This window comes from Danio rerio, chromosome 15, assembly GCF_049306965.1.
Source record: "Danio rerio strain Tuebingen ecotype United States chromosome 15, GRCz12tu, whole genome shotgun sequence".
Lineage (NCBI taxonomy): Eukaryota > Metazoa > Chordata > Actinopteri > Cypriniformes > Danionidae > Danio > Danio rerio.
The window spans coordinates 29,797,276-29,819,867 of record NC_133190.1 but is presented as its reverse complement, the minus strand read 5'-3'; the positions used below and the strand labels follow the sequence as shown (position 1 = coordinate 29,819,867).

The window sequence follows — 22,592 nt, the reverse complement described above, 5'->3', positions numbered from 1 at the left end:
AAACTATGCTCACGTACATGTGTTCTTCCTTTCACCAGACTGCTCAACGGACAGCCATGACAATACTTCTGAAGCTTCAGGGTTGGGAAACTATAGATTACTAAGCCCCTAGACATTCATAATGTTGTAATCATAAGCTACTCCATATATTGTTAATGAAACTAAACTAATGGTCTCCATTGGCAGCCAATGAACAATGTTTGACCTTAATTCATTCATTCTCTTTTTGGTTTAGTCCCTTTATTAATCTGGGGTCACCACAGGGGAATGAACCGCCAACTTATCCAGCATAAGTTTTACACAGCGGATGCCCTTCCAGCTGCAACCCATAACTAGGAAACATCTATGCACACTACACTACAGGCAAAGTAACCTACCCAATTCACAGGTTTTTTAAGGACTTGTGGGGGAAACTGGAGCAACGTGGAACACGTTAAGAACAGGCAAATTCCACACAGAAATGCCAACTGACCCAGCCGGGGCTCAAACCAGCGACCTTCTTCCAGTGAGGCAATTGTGCTACCCAATGCACCACCGTGCTGCCCTGTTTGTCCCACATAAATTGTAATTCTTTTTTTTTGTTTTGTAGACAAGCCAACAAGTTAACCGAGTAAATCCATTTTGCATTCAATTCTAACATCAGGTGTATCCAGAGTAGGTTCTTGGATAGGAGGAGTTTAAATAATTAATCATTATGGACAATAAAAAATGTGATGTTGTACTGAATATTATAAGAAAATAAACAGTTTTTAACATTGAATGACTGTAATTTTATTTTAAGAGACTGTATAGAGACCAATAAAGGATACCTATGATGAAAATCATCTTTTGTAAGCTGTTTGGACAGAACTGTGTGTAGTGTGTCATATTGGTCACAGTCATATTGGGGTGATATAAGCACAATAAGTCCCTTTTTTATTTCCAAATGTTAAAATAGGATCTAAATCACTCTCATTTTGAGGCCCACTGCAACATGATATAGGAGTGCGATTTCCTCATCCACTAATTTGATTGACAGCCGCATATTAACATGTCAGTTTAATATACATTAAATTGTCAGTATAACTATAAAAGAAGATGCTATAATCCCGGTTTGTGGATGTTAAATCAAGTTTATTTTGTACATTAACAACAAATATCCATACAGAAGTGGATATAAACATGTATTCTGTCACATTTGCTGTGCAAAAACAGTGCAAACTGTGTGTGTGAGTGAACTTTGTAACAAAACACTGTGTCTTTGCAGAAAGGCTTAAATTAACTCCCCAACAAATACATCCAATAATCATTGGGAAATTTCTTACTGTAGTGTTTCTCTCAAACGTTACGTGAGATCTGCTTTCACCATGTTTGTCACTGTGCTGTTTATCTGTTGCAGCCGAGGCGGAGATTGAGGCATACTCTGACAGGCATGTAGGTATAGTGGGTGTGGAGAGGGCAAAGGCAACAAAAACAGCTAAATTGTGTTCAGAGCAAACAATCCAATATTCTGAAAGGTATAATAAATAATCTGATGGGTGTTTTGTCCGGAAACTTTACAGACACATTCTGTAGACACAAAAGGCTTATCTTAAGTCTCGAAAAAGGGGTAAAATAAGGGCTCTTTAAAACACAGTATGGATTTTATTCTGGAGTTCAGGAGAGTGTGAATTTATGGGCACAAGCTGTGACAGTAAAGATCTGGCCTCAGGGCTGAATTGAATAGTCAAGAATGAAGATGAAGGAACGGAAGAAAGAGAGGGTGCTTGAGAGCTGTCGCTAACATCCTTCTCACAATGAAGTTATTGTGGCATGTCCTGCTCCTGAAGTATGGGCTCTCTTCATCAAGTGCAAAAAAAAAAAAAAAACCCATAGGCCTTAATATTTTTTTAAAAGAACACATGTATTTGCTCCACTTCACAACAAAGAAGAATCCTTTCGACTTTTACACTGCCATATATGCCGGTGCTAATCAAACCATACAAAGCATAGAAGCATCATTTCAAGTTTAGCAAAACTGATAGATTGACTAAAATCAGAAAAAAAAAAAAAAAAAAAAACGTGACATAAAATTCTCGCTGCAACATTTTGTTTAAAGGCAAACTGTATTAGCATGATCAAATTTTTAAGAGTCTTGTCTACAATGCTACTACTTTCTGAGAGCTCTATAAGGTCGATGGGGGAGGATTTGATCATGTGCTCTAAGTGCTGTAGGCTTAACAGGGAAATAGAAATAAATGTGTTTTTTTGGGAGGCTGGAGTAATGAGGAATGACAGAGACATAATCCCTGTGTGTAACCTCAGTAAACACTGGTAGCGGTGGTGTGGGGAGGGCCACCGTGGCTGACAGGGTTGAGCCCTGTCCTCTTCCCCCTGCTTAAATGGAATTTACGTTAGGTTAGCACCAATGACAAAAATCCAATTTGCAACATTATGCTGCTGGCAGAAATCTAATTTAAAGATGACTGCATTACACGTTTTCACTTACATTCCATTCGGTTAGGTTAGGAGACTTCAGTTACGGTAAATCAGGAGACTTGTGTTCACTCTCAATCACCTGCATGAGAAGAACAAGCTCCCAGTTCTCAATTTCATTTATGGTCAACCAGGCAAGAATGAGGAAATCTGAGGACTGGAGGAAGGGGATGGATGGAATGAAACATGGAGAAGCAGTTAGCGATTGATAAAGAAAAAGAAGAAGAGTCAAAGATGTCCCCTGATGCTACAATCCTCTTCTGAAGAAGTGCCTGTGCGTGAGGAGATGCTAAGTGTCAAACCATCTGCTTTCGACCCTTCAAAAGAGGCTCCGGACCAAACCTGGCTTATTAAATGGGGCGTCCCACAGCTACAAAGAAAGCTGCTCAGGTATTGCATACACAGATGCACTGGCTCTCCAGCAACTCAATGACACATTCCCACGCTTCCTTACAACCAAGAAATCCCAGACCAGCTGTAAAGTTGTGTCTAGATGGCAAACATGATTCTCCGAAAAGTCTATGAATATGGTTATGGTGCTTATACATTAAGGAATTCAAGAGTTCCATCGTACACATGGTGACTTATAATCAAAATCAACAAATGTTTGTATTTGTGGCCTAACGATTAGAGAGTTGGACTTGCAACCCAGAGGTTACAGGTTTGATTCTCAGTACTGGCACCGTAAATGCTCATGGCTAAGGTACTTTTGAGCAAGATACCAAACCCCTGATTGCTCCTGGATACTGCTCTGAGTGTGTTCTCACTACGAATGGTCAAATGCAGAGGACAAATTTTAAGCCTAAGTTCAGTGCATTCTAAATATAGACACATGAGTCTTCCAGAACAACAGTTACTGTCTAGACAAAATCCAGGCATGACCCATGACAACAAATGAAGAGGGTACTTAGATGACTATAGGGTAATTACCAATATTCGGCTGTTACTCTCAGCACTTACTGCCACATTAGTCTGTACCTTCAACAAAGACCCAAATGGGAATGGCTTGATCTCTTAAAGTCTGGCACTGATTCTTAACTGCAGCCCGACGTCTGGTTGAAAAAGACATAGACTGACATAACGGATGGCTAGCGCTCATCAGAGGCTCCAGCACCCTGTCCCCCGCCACCATGCTGCTTATTTAGAGCCTCTCGCTGCAATCCATTTTTCATTCGTACTCTGGGTTTCCTGCTTCAGGAGATGCTTAACGTTACGTCCATCCGCCAGCCCGTGGGGCCAAAAGTTGAGAGTAATGTGATCAGTAATGAATTTTGTGTTACATTAGGCTGTATAAATGGACGGACAAGCGCAGACTACAAGTGTCCGGGAGTCGGGCTTAATCTAATGATGCAAAAATAGAGACAGAACCAATTATGGAGAGGGCCAACTCGGTGCTGCTGCAGGGACTGCAAATGAATAGGTACAAATCAAATTAGTGCCTAATAGACGCGCTACGAGAGAGGGCCAGTCGATGCTAAATGCATTAGGGCCTTGTGACCTCGCTGCTCCAAGCAGCGGCGTCCAGGATCCAACCTCCATCTTCTCCAGATATCAAAGAAAGTCTTGTTCAGACGAGGGGGGAGGAACACAGAGCAGCAGCTTCCTAAATGAGTTAAACATTTGGATTGTCAAGAGTGGCAATTTCCCCCCTCATTTCGCTCAGCTTCTCCCTCAATGCGAATGACCTAATTTGTTATTGTAAAATGTGTCTTTTTCAAGATCTGTACGAGCAATACGCCAGGACATATTCTTATCTCTGCTTAGTTCAAACAGGATTGAGCTTTCACAACTGATTCCTCTAGTCACTTGCGGTATTAGCAAGAAAAAAAACAAAACAGGATTTTTTACCTATAATTTCTGAGGGAGTTAGTTTACTTTTGAGGTTAATGAGCTACTAATGAGGAGCACTACCTTGGCTGAGGTTCTGTTGGCAAGTCTTTAATATAAAGAAAAGCTAAAATTTTTTAAGAAAATTTTTGAGCATCTCACAAAAATGAACATTTCCATTATTGGGCAATATATTGAATTTATTGTATTCTTTAACTTTTTACTTTTACTTAAAAAATTTATATTTACAAAACAAAAAGCATTACAGTGTACGGCTGCAGGGCTGTTATGACAAAACGGATGGTCTCTTGATATTATTAGAATTATAATAAATGTTGATTAATGGAATAAATCCCAAAAAATATTAAAAGCATTTTATATTCTGCCATGACACACCAATCATGTCGGTCTATCGCAAGTTACAAAACTTTCATTATAATTATTGTATATAATAATTGTGTAAATGGCAAAATTCATCTCTTAATGGCATCACAATGGCTTTTTGCTGCATGATTAGTAAATTTGCAATGCAGGGCGACGCGGTGGCGCAGTAGATAGTTCTGTCAACTCACAGCAAAAAGGTCACTGGTTCGAGTCTCGGCTGGCTCAGTTGGCGTTTCTGTTTGGAGTTTGCATGTTCTCCCTACGTTCGCGTGGGTTCCTCTGGGTGCTCCAGTTTCCCCCACAGTACAAAGACATGCGGTAAAGGTGAATTGGTTAGGCTAAATTGTCCATAGTGTATGAGTGTGATGTTTTCCAGAGATGGGTTGCAGCTGGAAGGGCATCCACTGCGTAAAACATATGCTGGATAAGTTGGCGGTTCATTCCGCAGTGGCGACCCCAGATTAATCAAGGGAATAATTAAACTCTGCTGTATTTGGTAGAGATCTAAAAGTCCTTGGTTGACCTCTGTATTTTATAGCCTTAAAGGTATAGTTTAGTTTACCCAAAAATGAAAAATCTATTATTATCAACTCAACCTCCACTTGTTCTAAGCATATTTGAGTTACTTTATTCTGAGAAGATATTTAAAAAAAGCTCAAAACAGTTTCATATTACTAATATATTATTTTTTCCTAGTCTCCAAGATTTTTCAAAATATCTTTTATTGTGTTCAATGGAAAAGAATAACTCAAAAAGATTTGGAACCCCATAGGGAGAGTAAACGGTGAGTGAATTTTCATTTTAAACTATGCCTTTAAGCTCAACAGCAATGTATATGACTGATGCACATATTTAAATGAAATGTTGCGATTACATAAATGTTCTGGTTTTATTAAACTTGGTGGCTTTTTTGCCACAAGCTTCCATTACTATCAATGACTTATATTAAATAAAAAAATAAAAAATCTGATGAAACATAAATCTTGGAATTAGAGAAGACAATGATGAAAAAAATGATGAAAGAATATTTTTTTAATGTAATCTCTTACCAACATAGAAAACATTACTGTATAAATATTAATTACAAACAATTCCAGAGTATAATCAAATAGATTACTGAACGCGTTGAAAACACCATTATTGAGAAGTCATCTGCTCACCTGTTCCAGATCCCACAATGTCTCTGCTGGGCGACTCTGACATGGCGTCCGCCAGCCTCTCCTTCAGGCCCTCTTCAGTGGCTTCCACAGAGGGCATGTGACGCAGTCCGAAACTCTCAGGCCAGCTGCCACACACCTCCAGCAGGGTGACGCTGCGGTCAAACATGCCTGCCAGAAACACCAGAGAGAGAGCAACAACAGTTCATCCACCATTCTGATTCACACAGAATTAAAGCTCATCAAACTGCAATTACTTTCACCCTTTAGATGTTTCTTGTCAGAGTGAATGATGCCTGCTTACATTTACATTTATGCATTTGGCTCCCGCTTTTATCCAAACACACTGAAATAGGGCTGTGCAAGACAACAGTATAAGACAACTTAACCTATGGACAAAATTAAATGATTCCATGGTATCAAAAAATTCACTTTTTAAATTTGCTTTAATACGTTCTCATAATTTATATGAACACAACATTACACACCATTATGAGAATGCAGTCAGAAACATGAATAAATGTAATGTGACAAAGTTGTAATCTCAAAATCACAAAATGCTTAAGTGTATATATATATATATATATATATATATATATATATATATATATATATATATATATATATATATATATATATATATATATATATATATATATATATATATTAAATGTATAAGTGTGTATATATATATATATATATATATATATATATATATATATATATATATATATATATATATATATATATATATATACACACACATACATACATACAATATTAAACATTTGAAGTAGATAAACCTTTCATTAAAGTTCTTCAAAACGTTCAGACAACCCATTCTTGTCTATGGACAATTTTAAATAAACTTTTTTGATCCACTTCAAATGTCAAATGTCGCCACAGCGGCCAACTTGTCCAGCATAGGTTTTACGCAGCAAATGCCCTTCCAGCTGCAACCCATCTCTGGGAAACATCCATTAACACTCATTGACACTCATTCACACTCATACACTACGGACAATTTAGCCAACCCAATTCACCTGTACCGCATGTCTTTGTACTGTGGGGGAATCTGGAGCAGCAGATGCCCTTCCAGCTGCAACCGAACACTGGGAAACACACATACACTACAGACAATTTAGCTTACCCAATTTACCGTTACCACATGTTTTTGGACTTGTGGGAGAAACCGGAGCACCCGGAAGAAACCCACACAAACCCGGGGAGAACATGCAAACTCCACTTAGAAATGCCAACTGACCCAGCCGGGCCTCGAACCAGCTCCTTTTTGCTGTGAGGTGATTGTGCTACCCACTGCGCCACCGTGCTGCAGATGTTGACTATTATACATTTATTTGTAAACATGAGGTTTTTTTTAAGTGTTTTAAAATGTAATAATATTTGTTTTTTATTTCTTCATGTAACCAAACATTTGTTCTAAATAAAGTGAGAAATATGATCACATATGAATGAGCAAATATCTGAATATATACTTTAAAATGTAATAAAAATAAATAGTCCTTGACATGTGGTCAATATATATATATATATATATATATATATATATATACTTACAATTATATATATATAATTGACTGAGCCCAGCCCTTGGCCCATGTGAAGGTACACATTTTATCCGTTCTTGTTTAAGAATTGAATGTTTGATTATTTGAACTGAAAAGCTAAGTTAGCTAAACTTGCAAAAACCACAGCATAAAAAGCCTTGTAATTCTCAAATCACATCAAAGTCATAATACATAATGAACCTGAAAAGTGTCTATGGCTGTGCTGGTGTAACTCAGAGGTCATAAACAGCTATCTGTGTTTCATCTGGCACACATCGCAGCTCAAGCCTTCCTCAGACAGGGATAGAAAAGAGGAAATGACTGACCCTTGAAAAACAGCACTGTGGGCCAATACAACTTCAAACAAAAACATTGGCCTCATTTTTTCTCCTCCAGCAATAAGCGCCTAGGCTAATAAAAGAGATATTGCATGAAGGCGGGTGGGGGGTGTGAAAGAAAGCACAGTTCGTCCGTCTGTTGTGATGCTACGTTTCAGCGGTGGCGTCTTTCTATTACAGATACCTGATGCATGAAAAACTGCCGCTTTATCTGAACAGGGCCTTTGATCTGTAGGCCAGTGACTATCTGGCCTTGTCTGGCTTCTCTGCAAACCCTCAGCCACACTGCAAGCCTCTGACAGGCGCTAATGTGCGGGCGAGAGAGGAGCGCGGGCGGCCGGTGCCATTATCTGCTGTAAAACACCAGTCCGGCCAGACTCACAGACAGCAGATAACTTCATACCACTTCATAAAACGCTGTTTGTCCCGTGTGTGCAGTTGACTGCTCAAAGCTCTAAAATCAGCCGAGTCAACAGGAATGCTGGCATCAAAGAAACTTCCTGCTGACGCTAGAGCTCACATCGATTCAATCCACAGTTCTGGATGTTGATTAAATTATAATAATAATTGAAAACACTATTGCATATTTAACCATTTTTTTGTTTTTTATGGGGTCTTGCCATTTCATCATGTTAAGAGTTAATGCAGAAACTGAATTTTAGTTTCAAATTCAAATAATCAAAATGAATGAATGAATGAATGAATGAATGAATGAATGAGCAGGCATTTGGCCCCTGAGTATATTTCTGAGCTAATTAATAAACATCAACCCATAAAATCCCTTCGCTCTAAGAACAGACTCTATTTGACAGTTCTGCAACATTCTTGAAATGTTGAGGTGATAGAGCTTTTCCAGTAGCAGCCCCAAGCTTTAGAATGATCTTCCACTCTCCTTAAGAACATCTCCTACTTTGGAGTCTTTTCAGAGGTCACTAAAAACACAGTTATTTTCTTTAGCTTTTTATTATGTAATGTAAGTTTATGTTTTTTGGCTCCTTGATTGTTTGCATATATTTTGTGTTTTTATGTACAACACTTTGGAACCCATTGTGAGTGGTTGAAAGTGCCCTAGTAATAAAATTTAGTTGAGTTGAGTTTAGTGTGTAATGATTATTTGAATGTGTAATGATTATAAAAAAATTTTATAATCCTATAACTTTACATGAAAAAAGGACAAGTACAATACATACATTTAACACTCAGTGTGTATTTATTTACTTTTCCCTTTTGATAAATTAAAATAAAAGTTTGATGTACTAAGTAAAATATAAGATGTCCTAAAATTTTGGTTGCAATCAATCAAAAAAAAAAAAAAAAAACAAGATTACAGATTACTAATATAAAGCAGCAAAGTTTCTGTAGCAAAGCACCAAACAAAAACAAAACAAAACAAAACTAAAATTAACCAAACAGAAAACAAGAGAAGAAAAACCAAACCAAACAAAACACAAAATAAGAAAAAACTAACCAAACCAAAACAAGCCAAACCAAACAAAACCAAACAAAACACATTACTTTCAGCACAACGCAGCACATCATTAAACTAAACCAAAAAAATAAGATTCCTAGAGTTACTGGTCAGCAACAGAGTTGGGTGTAAGGCGTCCTACAGTAACGCGTTACTGTAATCTAATTACATTAGAGGTATCTTCTGAATGTGAAGAGAAGCATAAGGCTGTTTACATATCACGTCTTTTGCGTGCACGCACATATTGGGAGCGCATATTGCACGCGTTCTCATTTACCAGGTGCACGAACTGACTGATCATCTTCATACTTCATAAGGAATTGACTAATCACCTCTGACTAAAACATAACACTTCAGTGCTTTTTCATACTATGTATAGATGTCAGTGGTTACAGGTTTCTTCATGTCCAACATTTGAGTAAAACAAAAAAAAGAAAAGAAAAAAAAGAAGAAAGAAAGACAAACGGGTTTGGAACAAGTAAATGATGAGAGAATTTCAAGTTTTGGGCAAACTCTCTTTAGCTCTTTTGAATATGTCAAGCTGTTGTGATCAACCCATTGCAATGTTTTTAGTGAATATTAAATTACTGAAAAAGCAGCAGTTTATTTAGTATTTTCATAGGTTTGTTTTATGTTTTAAAGTAACTTTAAAGCTAAGTAATTAGTAATCTGATTACTTTTAACATTAAGTAATTAGTAATGTAATCAGATAAAAAATTTCCAGTAGTAACTTACCCAATACTGGTCGGCAAACTGTTAAGAGTAATCCTAAATCATCTGACTAGAGCAAATGAGTATTTTTTATGGTCAGGTTCGTCATACCGTTGAACAAATTTAGCTAGGCCAGAGAATGCACCTCTGCAAGTGTTATTTCACCTCATCCCAAAAAAGAACAACACAGACGGAGGATGTGGGGTCAGAAGTTCACCTCCGCCAATAGGGAAGATCTCTTCATCAGACTGGCTGACAGCCGCCACAGCCCACATTCCCCATTATTCACACCCGTCACAGCTCAGCCTCACCAATTCAATAAGAAAACGCCAAGACCAAAGGCCCGAGCGGCTACACGTGGATCCTCGCGTGCTCCTCACGCTTTTAATTCTGTGCTAGCAAATCCTGTCTGAAGCACTGAGGCATGAGGAGATGATGTTAACATTTAACAGACAGGAAAGAAAAAAACCATCATAAAACCCATGTTGGTCAGTCGTCTCCTAGACATTGGCAAATGTGGCGGACACACATTATCCTGTTTCTGGGCTACAAGGGGCACTGGAGAAGCGTAAACACTAAAAAGAATAGCAAAGGTGGGACTAATTCAATTAGGTTTTATTAAGGGGCCATAAGTGAAATTGAGTTGACAAGCAATTATGCTTCAGGAACATGTGTTAGAGTTGTGTGGTGTTGCTCACTTGTGTCTGAAAACAAATAGCTTTCTGGTGGAAAACGGGCAGTGTGTAAATCACGGGTTGTCTTTTGTTCAAGAAGGCATCTGCTGGAACGACCCCTGCTGAGAAAGCCGTCAGTTTTCTCTGGCCTTTCGCCACTTTTATTTGAAAGAGGGGAGACAGAGGACAGGAAATGATGGGGAGAGAGAGGTGGATCAGGAACAGGAAGTTCACATATGATCTATTATACACACTGGAATATGTGCATTGAACACCCACTCATAAAAATAATGATAAATAACTTGACTTTTCTGAAGTGACTGCCATTATTATGCACTACACTTAAAATTCTGATATAAAAACAAAATGAGCATAAAAGATGTACTGAAAAAATAAACCAGATAAAAGGGTTAGTAAAATATTGTACCATAGTTTAATTAACTATTAAAACTGATATGTGAAATTGAATTGGGGAATGTAGGTTAGGCCATCATAAATGATCAAAATAACCCATCGAAAAAGTTTTTAAGGCCAAGTTTCAACTTTCACAGTATTGTTGTTAAATAGAGAAAACATTTTACAAGCAACATTTATTCTAAATCTTAGACTTTAGTCTTGTGTTTGGAAAAAATGACCAATATAATGCTTTTAATACATCATAATGTATTAGGCTATTGTTGTTATCCATAAATTTTCTAATGTACTTTTTTTACAAGAGAGGCTAGATTATTCATGAAGCTCTACATTATTAGCAATATTATTATTTTTATTATTCAAATGGGCAAATTTTGACTGAGTAAAGTTGAATGTGCTGGCTAGTTTGTTATTTGCCTAATTACTGACAATAGGCTACAGTTTTGTTTCAAATTTAAATCTTTAACAGATGCCTATTTCTACCCCCTAGTGATATATGATGTGATGTATTTGTATTTTAAAAATAAGCAGCCTATTTTTCATGTTTCTTTATTTAACATTTTTAGAAAAAATTTTTGGTACATCAAAAAAGTGACCATCTAACGAAGTAATCCAGCCAAAAATAGTGCTTAAAATGTTAATAAAACACAGTATTTAAACCTCATAATTAAATAGAAAACAAATCAAATAACTGCAAAAAGTCTACTTTTGGAGTAAAAAAGAACCACCCCTTTCACCAGACTGGCTACAGGCCTGTGTTATAATAAACAACAATCGACTAAAGTAAAAAATAAAAGAAGACAAAACAAATGTATAAACATAATATTCTAGTGTAAGCTTTAATGGACTACATTAACATGGACATAGGTAATCAAATTATTTGTCCTAATCTGAATAAGACAATAATATGACTACGGTGTTTAAATGAGTTGCTTTTTGAATGTTCCTTTCATGATCCTGCTTACATGTTATAGCACATAATTTGATTAACATCATTGCGTCACCACGCAATCCATGTTTCCATTGGTGTTTCATTTTTAATTTCATACATGCCCCTGTGACAAACGAGATATTGGATGAGAGTATAAACTGCTAGAAGTGTGTAGTTTTAATGGAATTTGTACCACACGGTGTATGGGGAAAAAAACCTCCGCATTTCATGATGCAGGTGTCTGTGCTCCTTTACTGGCTCGATAGGTGCAGAGAATAGTTTCAAACAGCTGTGTTTGTATAGAATATCCTGGCGCAAAATCCTACACTACAGTAATAGTTTGATTAAGGTGTTTACATGTCTGTATTGCACTTCAATAATGTGACTAAAATCAGCAAACTCCACGTCTCAATCCGATTTCTGTTTAGTTCAATTATGACCTTAATCAAATCAATCAGAAATTGCTGTTTACAGGGTAGCTACTTATTCAGAGTATTGTTTTAATCAATTATTGTTGTCCATGTTATGGAAAGTTGTGCTGCCAGAGTTCAGTGGAGTCCTGTAGTTAGTCAAGCTAACTTTATTATCAGCTGATTATGGCCTTGCTGGAGTGAGTGTCCTCTTTGAAGAGATCAAGCCATCCAACTCTCCAGATAAGAGCGACACCGGGCACTCAAGCCGGCTTTATTTCCGTGCCCTCCAGCTCCTCGGTGTGTGCCCTGCTTTCATTGGCCCTCAATCAGAGACCACTTTAAAGTGCCGCTGGTATCCAGAAACACACACACACACACACATAGAGGTAGCATCAGCGGCTCCTAAAAGCCAGACTGACAGCACACCACAGCTACAGCGATACGGACCCAAAAAAGCTGCCAGAAGTGTTTAGTGGCGACGTGTGAGTGTTAATGTAGATGTAAGCTCTGAGGATTAGCAGTCAGATAGATGGCCATAAGGAAGTCTTTTTTTTCTTCCACCTCCAAGCCCCCCCTTTCCTCATTACATTACACTGCCTTTTAAATCATTTACTCCCTCGCTCTCTCTTTTCACTCTCGCTCTTTAGCTTAGTGAGAGTGTGAGTAATCCCATCAATACCCTTTTACGCTCTCTTTCACACAATGGATTCCGGCTCCAAGCTCCAAAAGAGCCAGGTCGGCAAACAGGGAAAACAGAGCGCCGGCTGACAATTAGCCTTAAACCTTTAATAGCGAAGAGAGCAAGGCGTCGTGTGTGGCACCGGCTGTAGTACTTTAAATTGTCAGTGTAAAAGTGTATTCAAAGAGACATCATGTCTGCTATTCATAAAAACACCTTTATGCACTTTGTGGGTGTGAATTGGCTCTTCCTGTTGAAAATCTGTGATAATGCTGGCTATGAGTTATGATGAACTGTTGTTTTCACAAAAGGCTTGTGAAATGATCATACAGTTGAATCAGAACGAGTCCGTGTGGATTAAACAAAGTCCCAAACACCTTTAATAGATTAGGAGTAGAGGAGGTCTTTATGTATTCATCTGCTTGGGTCTTTGTAATCTTTTCCTTTAATTATAGATGACTTCAAAACAGTTATTCATTCAGCTGAGAAATGGATTGAAGAAGGTGGGGTGGGGGGTGTGTGGGGGGCATTTATTTTTCCGGTGTTTATCCGGTTACAAAATTAGGCAGCGAGTAATATTAATGAGAAAGATGGTTCACCAAAACACGTACATTTACAGATTCCTTTCAAGTTGTAGATGACTTTTTGTCTTTAGTACAACATTAAAGTAGATTGTAACAGAAACCCTGCACCATCTAATAAAATGCAAGTCAATGGCTATCATCACTTCAGGGGGAAAATGCAACAAAAGCACATAACAAAAAACAAAAAATACACATGAATTCTATTGATAATTAAAGGTTACCATGGGCCAACTTTGGCTCGCAGGCCCTACTTTGTGCATCTTTGCTGTAGGGCCAAAACATTTATTTTTCCATCTTTTGCCCTTAGAACAATTAAAACTTTTATTAAGAATAAATTGAAAATCCTTAATCAAAAATAAATTTAACCAAAACTTAACAAGATAACAGGGATTAAAACATAATCCCTGGTGCCACTGTGCTCTCTCTCCCCAAAATATAAACCAAAACACAAACTACTGAGAATCATACTTAAAACAATACTGCCTACAACTATGTGTACACCTATTCATAGTACATATCACTGTTAATATTGCCAATTCTACATTGTCCTGTTTTTTTTTTTGGGGTGTGTGTGTGTGTGTGTTTGGGGGGGGGTGGGGGGGATGCTGTTGTATATTGTTGTATTTTGCACTGCCTGGAGCCAGCACCTAAGCTTTTCACTCATCATAGCACACGTGCTGCTGATGATGTGACAATAAAAGTGATTTGATTTGACAAGTAAATATGATTTATTTACAGAAAATAAGGAGGAAAATAACATCGGGAGGGGTTAAGCCAAAATAAATGACAATAAACCAAACTAGCAAAATTAGAGCAAACTGAATAAGAAAAGAAAAAGAAAGAAAAAAATAAGAAAAGAAAAAAATACAGAATACTTGCCTCATTACTACCCACACAGGACAAAATAAAAATAATAAACAGAAGGCACCAAATCTCCCTACCATGCTTCAAGCCAGGCAGGGAGACAGAAAAACGAGTTTCTCCAGTTTGAATTTACAACTTCACATCGGCATCTCACAAAACACCATATAAGAGACATTAGCAACAATAACTCGCTTTCATCACATAAGCAACAACATCTCCACAGAGAATGAGGAATCGAGTGAGAGCGGGGAGCCGCTGCAGCCATGTTGTCTGGGGTTTTAAATACGGCAGCCGGTAATCCAAGCGCCAATCACCAATCACGCCAATCACATGATTAAAACATGATCAAACCAGCGACCTTCTTGATGTGAGGCAACAATGCTAACCACTGAGCCATCGCGCCGCCACATAAAGAAAACCTAAGATAGTAAAATAGTAAAATGAATACCCAGAAGATTCTGTTTCATGTGCTACTATACTGAGAGTGAACATACATGTGTGTGTGTTTACACTAATGTCAGAATACAAAAAAAAACATTCAGCAGCTTTCACAAGCCCGCATCTGTTACTGAGTGCACAGGTGCTGTGTGTATCTTACTGATGTCAGAGAATATCCACTACATTGATGATTAAAGCAACAGGGGTTATGTTATGATTGGTGAGGGCATCATCAATATCAAACCCACTAATTTAAACAGGGTCCACATCTCCTTTCTCCCTCCTAAGAGCCAGGAGTGGGCCTGTTGAACTCGTCCCATGCACCTCCATTTTCAAGTTCAAGCCACTCTTCTCATTAGTTGCTCTCTGAAGCCCACGGAACCCCATAACTCAACATCAAACATCAGCATTAGTGAAGGCCGTGGCTGCTGTGGAAATAAACGAGGGCAGAAATGAGCACGACCTCACTTGGGACAACACTTCTCTTTTCTCATTCCTTCACTTGGATTCAGGGGCTGCGGGACCACGTTAATAATGAAGAGCACCGCGGTCCCAGCAATGATTAAAGGAGAATGATACGCTTGACGCAGAGCAGACCCTGCAGGGTGTGTTTGCTGACAAACTGCCTCGCTCTTTGACAGCTCGGACGAGAGAACGCACTCCCATGGCCCTGTTTGACGGGGTTCACATACTTATGCACGCAAACACACTGCATACACACAACTGAGTGTTGATCGGTCGGGTCTTTCACCACTCACGCCGGAGTCTGGCACATTAGCGTAATATATGTTTCTCAGTTAAACAGCGATCGCATGCGAGGTGTGTCCTGAGGCTTTTCTAATAAATGAAACTGATGGAGTTTGTGTAAACAGAACGTGGCTTAATGATGGAGAGTGAACGAGCGAGAAGCCGATTTCCAACGAGCCAAAGTGGCAGGGACGCCTAATTGATATGGAAGAGTATTGTATTACGCTGTAACTTAATGAGGCAGACGTCTTGTTTATGCTGAGAAGCTAATGTGTTTCACAGCTACTTGAGTGCATTCATTTCTCTGACAGGCTGGAACGTATCGAGCCCCTCCCGTGCTTGCCGGAGCCAAACCCTACGGGGCCACACCGAGCCACGAACAAAACATGATGCCAGGGCCTGACTCAACAATCAGCACTCAAAACACTAGCAAACCTAATTCAGGATAACCAGAGACATGTTCCTTGTGTTTAAGCTGCTCTTCTCTCTAACCTTTAGCATGGTTGTTGCTCTATGGCAAGTGTTCACAGGTGATTCACAGTTGGCGAATGGAAATATCCATAGACATTTTCCAAGAATCCATCACTTGGATATGGATGTGCTTGGACTTGTAAAACGAGTCAATCAAAATCAGCTGATCGAATAAAATTTTATCATCTGCATGTATTTTTAAATAGATAGTTTACCCAAAAATTAAACTTAAAACTTCAAGTGTCTTTTTTATGTTGAACACAAAAAGAAGATATTTTAATAATTCATAAATATTTAAAACGAGTGAAGGGTAAGTAAATAGTGAGTACATTTAATATTTTGAGTGAACTACACCATTAAGGCCTGTGACTGCGTGAACATTCCAGAGTTTAGAACATCCGGTAACTAGAAATTATATTGTTTTTAACTTTAATAAAGAATACATAATATACAAAGAACACTATGCAGTGTTGATTACTTAATATCTGTACCAGCACACCGTTATACTCTCCGGAAAACTGTAATTCACTTTATCTTTGCAATATTGTATTTATCTATGCTTGTAAGTTCAATTCAATTCAATTCATCTTTATTTCTATAGCGCTTTTATTATGTAGGTTGTGTCAAAGCAGCTTGACATTGAAGATTATAGTGAATTATAACAGTGTCAATTCAGTTTTCAGAGTTTAAGTTCAGTTCAGTTCAGTGTGGTTTAATATATAATGCTGATACTCCAAACACTGAAGAGCAATCCATTAATGCGCAGTTCTACAAGTTCAGAGCTATGCAAGCCAGTGGCGAGGAAAAAACTTCACCAATTGGTAAAAAAAAAAAAAAAAGTTAAGGATAAAAAATCTCAAGAGAAACCAGGCTCAATTGGGCCCGACAATTTCTCCTATGGCCAAATGTCTTGGACAGAGCTGCAGTCTAGGCACCAGAGGCTGGAGAACGCTGAACATCAGCGAAGACTCGTCTGTCCCTGGAGTTAAGTTATTTGTTCTATATTATTTGAGATTAACTCCTGTACAAAATCACCTTAAATTAATCTAAAATGAAGAATTCTTTCCAAATAAAGCTGTATTCATATCGCAATGTATAAAACAAAATATTGCTACGTCACATTTTTCCAATATTGTGCAGCCCTAGTAAAACTGTTCTTTGCTAATTAAAATTATAAAGATAATTGCATGATGTGGTCTTGTGTGAAAAAAAAAAAAAAGTTTTTAGAAGCCTTTAAGTTTGAAAAATAAGATCAAACGACAACATAACCAAACAACAAACAACTATCAAACTTCCAAACAAAGCCCAAACAATAAAGTCATGAACAAAAGACAAAACGACAAACAAACAATAAAGCCATGAACAAAAGATAAAAGAATAAAGTCACACACTCAAGCAAAAAAACGAAAAACCTTAGCAAACAAATCCCAAACAACAACTCATAAAGCAACAAAAACAATCACACAATGAACAAATATGAAACAAAGAAACAAAACATCACACTATCAACCAAAATAACAGATATAACTGCCAAAAAAAATAACTGATCAAATAAATAACTATAAATGAACCAAAATCATCAATAAAGAAATCAACGAACAACAAACCAGTAAACAAATAAATTAACTATATCCAAACAAACTTTTAACAACAAATAAAACTAAATATTAAATAAGAAACATAACAAACAACCAAAACTAAAACAAAAACTACCCCCCCCCCCAAAAAAAAAACGACCTATCAAAAAAAAAAAAAATTACTGAATTTGCAGACATACAAACAAACAGACAGAAAGACAGCCTGTCGTCAAAACATAATGGGTTTTTGTGTGCGTAGAAGTGTGGATGTGAACGTGTGTCTCAGATCTATGAGAGACGCGTAAAATCTGGCGCTAGGGGTGAGTATCGACATTAATCATAATACCGCCCATCCCAGCAGACCCCATCCATCAGAACGCTGCTGCCGGCGGAAACCCGAGCCCACGCAGAGCCTGAGACTGCCAGCCCGCAGCTGACGGATGGACATGGCCTTAATCCCCACATAACACAAACTCACACCTGTACTCACTCTCTCTGTCAGACTCACACACTCGCATACTTCCAATACCTCAGAGCAATGAAGATGCACACAAGGACAAAATACAGCGTGCATTAGCTTCATGCCATAAATCTGAAACGCAGCATTCCTGTTGCATCTGGTCTGACTATGGGAACATGTACTGTACTCAATATAAATACAAAAGATCTTGTGCTCATAAAAAATAATAATACTTCACAGAATACCAGAATGTATTACACTCACTGATGTCTAAACTGAATTTAGGATTGATTTTAGTTATATTATTATTATTATGGCTGCACTCTAATAGACCCCTAACCATTAGTCATCTAAAATTTTATTAGTCACTTAGTTGTAGATTATTACATTTTAAATTCACAGGATATGATGAAGTGAATCGCTTGCGGCTCATCTATGTGGTAACAGTACATCGAGCAGAACATGCAAACACTCGCCTGTCCTTCATCGATTTGCAAACAGCAACTGTATGGCCACTCAATCTATTAACTTTTAAAAATGTGCGCTGTTTAAGTGTGCTCATGGAGTGTGAAAGCTGGACAGTAGTGCTGCGTTCACTTTATGACAGATAGAGACGTTGCTACAATCTCTTCCTCTTTAAGTAGCTTACTCGGTCATTTTGATTCTACAGATACCCTAAATAGTCATGTATCTTTCAAATCCTTATAGATTCTATTTTTTGTGCACTCACAATAGCAAATGAAAAAAAATCTACTAGGAAAACCTTTAGTTGAAGATTATATACAATAATACATTTATATAATTATAAAAACATAATTAAAAAGTCTTGTCGCCTATCCAAGTTTTAGGAACAACCAATAATAACCTCAAGTTGATCATTTGGTATCAGGAGTGGCTTATATGAAAGGCAAAGGCCTCTTAATTTGTAATTATTTAACTAGGACAGTAAGGTCTGATCTTGCTTAGACAAAAGTCTTGTCACTTAACAGAAATAATGTACAGTGTAGAATATAAAGTCATGGTGCAGTGGGAAAAAATATATTGTAATTGACTCAAATAAGCTTGAAGGACTGCATCCATACATCTCTGCAAAGAATCAAATAACTTATTAATAAAGTCATCTGAAATGACAAAGAGAGCATTCTGGCAGGACTCTTACAGGATTCTTTGGATTCATCTTCAATGCTTTCTCCTCCATCTTACCCCAGACATGCTCAATAATGTTCACATCTTGTGACTGGGCTGGCCAATCCTGAAACACCTTATTCTTCTTTGTTTTCAGGAACTCTGATTTGGAGGCTAAAGTATGAAAAGGAGCGCTATGCTGCTGAAGAATCTTCCCTCTTCTGTTGTTTGTAATGTAATGCGCAGCACTAATCGTCACCTTGAAATTATAAGGGTCTATCTGCGTTCTGAATGATTTGGAGATATTGAGCTTCAAAGCTTTTGCATTTCATATAGCAAACAGTAGGTGTGTAACATTTGTTTTGCAAATGAAAAGTCTTAAAATGCAAACAACTTATTAAAAACTTCCCATAATGTAAATAAGTTGTCATTTAATAAGAATATGTCAATAACTCAATGTTGACAAAAATGTCAGACAGAACCTTAGAATTTTAAGGTGACGAAATGTCTTGATACCTCAGGCTATTGATGTTACCATCCACTCTGCAGATCTCTCGCATGTCCCCATACTGAATGTAACCCCAAACCATGGTGTTTCCTTTACAAAACTTGACTGATTTCAGTGAGAATCTTGAGTTCATGCAAGTTTTAATAGGTCTTCTGCAGTATTTCTGATGATTGGGATGCAGTTCAACAGATGATTCATCAGTAAAAATCAACCTTCTGCCACTTTTCCAAATGATCAAATAGAACAAATAGAAGTCAAGATATTATTTGTTGTGTTGTATAGTATAGTATAGTATAGTATAGTATAGTATAGTATAGTATAGTATAAAATTGAATTTGAATATTGGTCATCATTGGTCATTTAAAGTTCCAACATGAAAATAATTGCTTCGAAAAATTAACAATATTATTCAGAAGGTCATAATTCGCACTCATTAAATAATTACTTTGTATAGTTTTCTTCAGGTGAAATAAAACACAGACATTCCAGCACAATACCTTCCTCAGTGTGTTCTAAAAATTAACAATAAATACAAGTATTGAAAAAAAGGGTCAAGCAAAATCTGACTTTGAAGATGTGGAAGTTCATACCTTAACTCTCAATTATACAATTGCCATTGAGTTGTTGTTGTTTTTTTCCTCAGAATTGCAAACTTCTATCTTGCAATTTTAACATTAATTTTACAACTACAAGTCTAGATTTGGCAAAAATGAAAACTGTGAGTTATAAACTTACATAAAATCTTACATTGTGTACCTTGCAACTGCATTTTTTTTGGTATATATCTTCATTCATTCATTCATTCATTCATTCATTTTCCTTTAGTTTAGTCCCTTTATTCAACCGCCAACTTATCCAACGTATGTTTTACATCGCGGATACCCTTCCAGCTGCAACCCAGTACTGGGATACTGTATATATCTTGCTATTTTGAAATTCATTAATTCATTTATTTTCTTTCAGCGTACTCTCTATTTCAGAGGTCGCCACAGCAGAATGAACCACCAACTATTACAGCATATGTTATATGCAGCTGATGCCTTTCCGGCCACAACTCATTTAGAAATTTTGTCACATAATTATAATAATAATTTTGAGGAGAAAAATCAGAATTTTAAAATATAAAGCTGCAGTTTCCTGTTTAAATCTATAACATATACATTCTTTAAAACATTTGTCACCTGGTTTCATATTTTCTAACATAATGATAAATCATGTACACATTTTAACCAGCATCAATACCAAAAATGCTTTTTAGAGACAGTCATTCCAATTAACACAAGGCAAAGCCCAAATTAAAGTCACATCTATCTATCCCTCTCTCTCTCTCTCTCTTTTAGCATTTATTTACTGCGCTTGAATTTCCGAGGGTCTGGACAGTTCACACTTTCAGTCAGGAAGGGACAAAGGTAAAAAAACATAAACTCGCGCTGCGCTCTGTTTACTGTTGCCTTAATGCATGACGAATAAATAGCAGCGTGTTATTTAGATTTTCTCATGAAATGGGAAGTCACGCTCAGGGCAATCTGGGGGCTTCGTGATCTCATTTGTAATGAGGATAGACGTTCAGACGGACATGGCGACGGTGATTCCTGCGTTTGTCCGGCTAACTAAGTTAAGATCGCGCAGCCAACAATTTGTCTCATGTCCGGCTCTGGGGGAGGAGAGAAGAGGAGAGAAAGCGAGAGCGCAAGTGAAGACGTGTGGAGGACAGAGGGGTCTCAGCTGGCTGTGAGACGGGAGGTTCACGTCCACAGGGCCCTGGCCTTGTCAGATGGCGTTATCTGTCAGACCGGTGATGTGCACCACTGAGGACACACGACGGGAGAAAGTGATCTGATTGATTAAAGCCACTGTTACACCTGACTGGAACAACAGGCTGATTGGCCACCAAGTCTAAGGATGCTGGATTCTCCTGTTCTATGTGAAAGATCTGTGTGGGGAGATCTGGATGAAGTGCATTAATAAAACAAATACTATGGCTTAAATATGATTGGGTATTAATGCGTTAATGGGGAGTAGTTAACAACCTGCAGCCTTGTTAATAAACTCTCCCTTAATTATCATCATCCTTATCCTTAAACATGTGATTGTAATGCAATAATGTGCACCTTTATGATAATTATTGTGAAAAACGCCATGGTTTCCGCCACAGCTACATTACAGCTTCTCAATCAAAACCTTTAGTAGTTGCTGTTTTTTTATAGGGGGTTATAATCGTATTAAAACATATTAAAATGTAAGTGAATTATAATAGAAGGAACTTTTTGGTTATCGTAGTAGTGCTGTGCATTATTCATTAAACCTTAAAGGTAACATGCTGATTGACTGACAAGCCAGCAAACACAACGTAGCTTTAGTAATGATGTAATGATGAACAGTTTCCATAAATATACCTTATGTATAGATAAAGGTCTGTGGTTCTGCATACAATTAGCTGATCTTGCTGGAGTTTATACCCTTTTCACTTTACTTCAGGATGCATCAATGCTGTTCTTAGGTCTATTAGAGACTTTCATAAATATTCCTAGCAAATCTAAAAAAATTTTGAAGACATACGCATTACATAAACGCACTTAATCACAGTTCGGCAGCGTTTATTTGAGGTCGCACAAGAAAATTGGTGCTTAAGCAGTGTATATTTTAGGGTGTGGAAGAAGTTTTTAGCACGAACAGAGGAAATTGTCATGCAAGCAAAGAGATTTGCATCTTCGTATTACATGAATGTAATCTCGACTTGTAATACTGCACACAATTTGTCGTTTAAATAAATCCATAGTTACTTGAAAGATCTGTGTAA

General features: G+C 37.5%; 1 protein-coding gene across 4 annotated transcripts in view; it reads right to left on the bottom strand.

Moving 5' to 3' along the window:
- The window catches only part of bcas3 (BCAS3 microtubule associated cell migration factor), a 402,314-nt gene that overhangs the window by 21,220 nt on the left and 358,502 nt on the right, over positions 1-22,592 (bottom strand). For all 4 annotated transcript variants that reach the window (XM_021481360.3, XM_005157643.6, NM_200622.1 and 1 more), the window contains 1 exon segment: positions 5,826-5,993. In XM_021481360.3, coding sequence (XP_021337035.1) covers positions 5,826-5,993 — 168 coding nt within the window.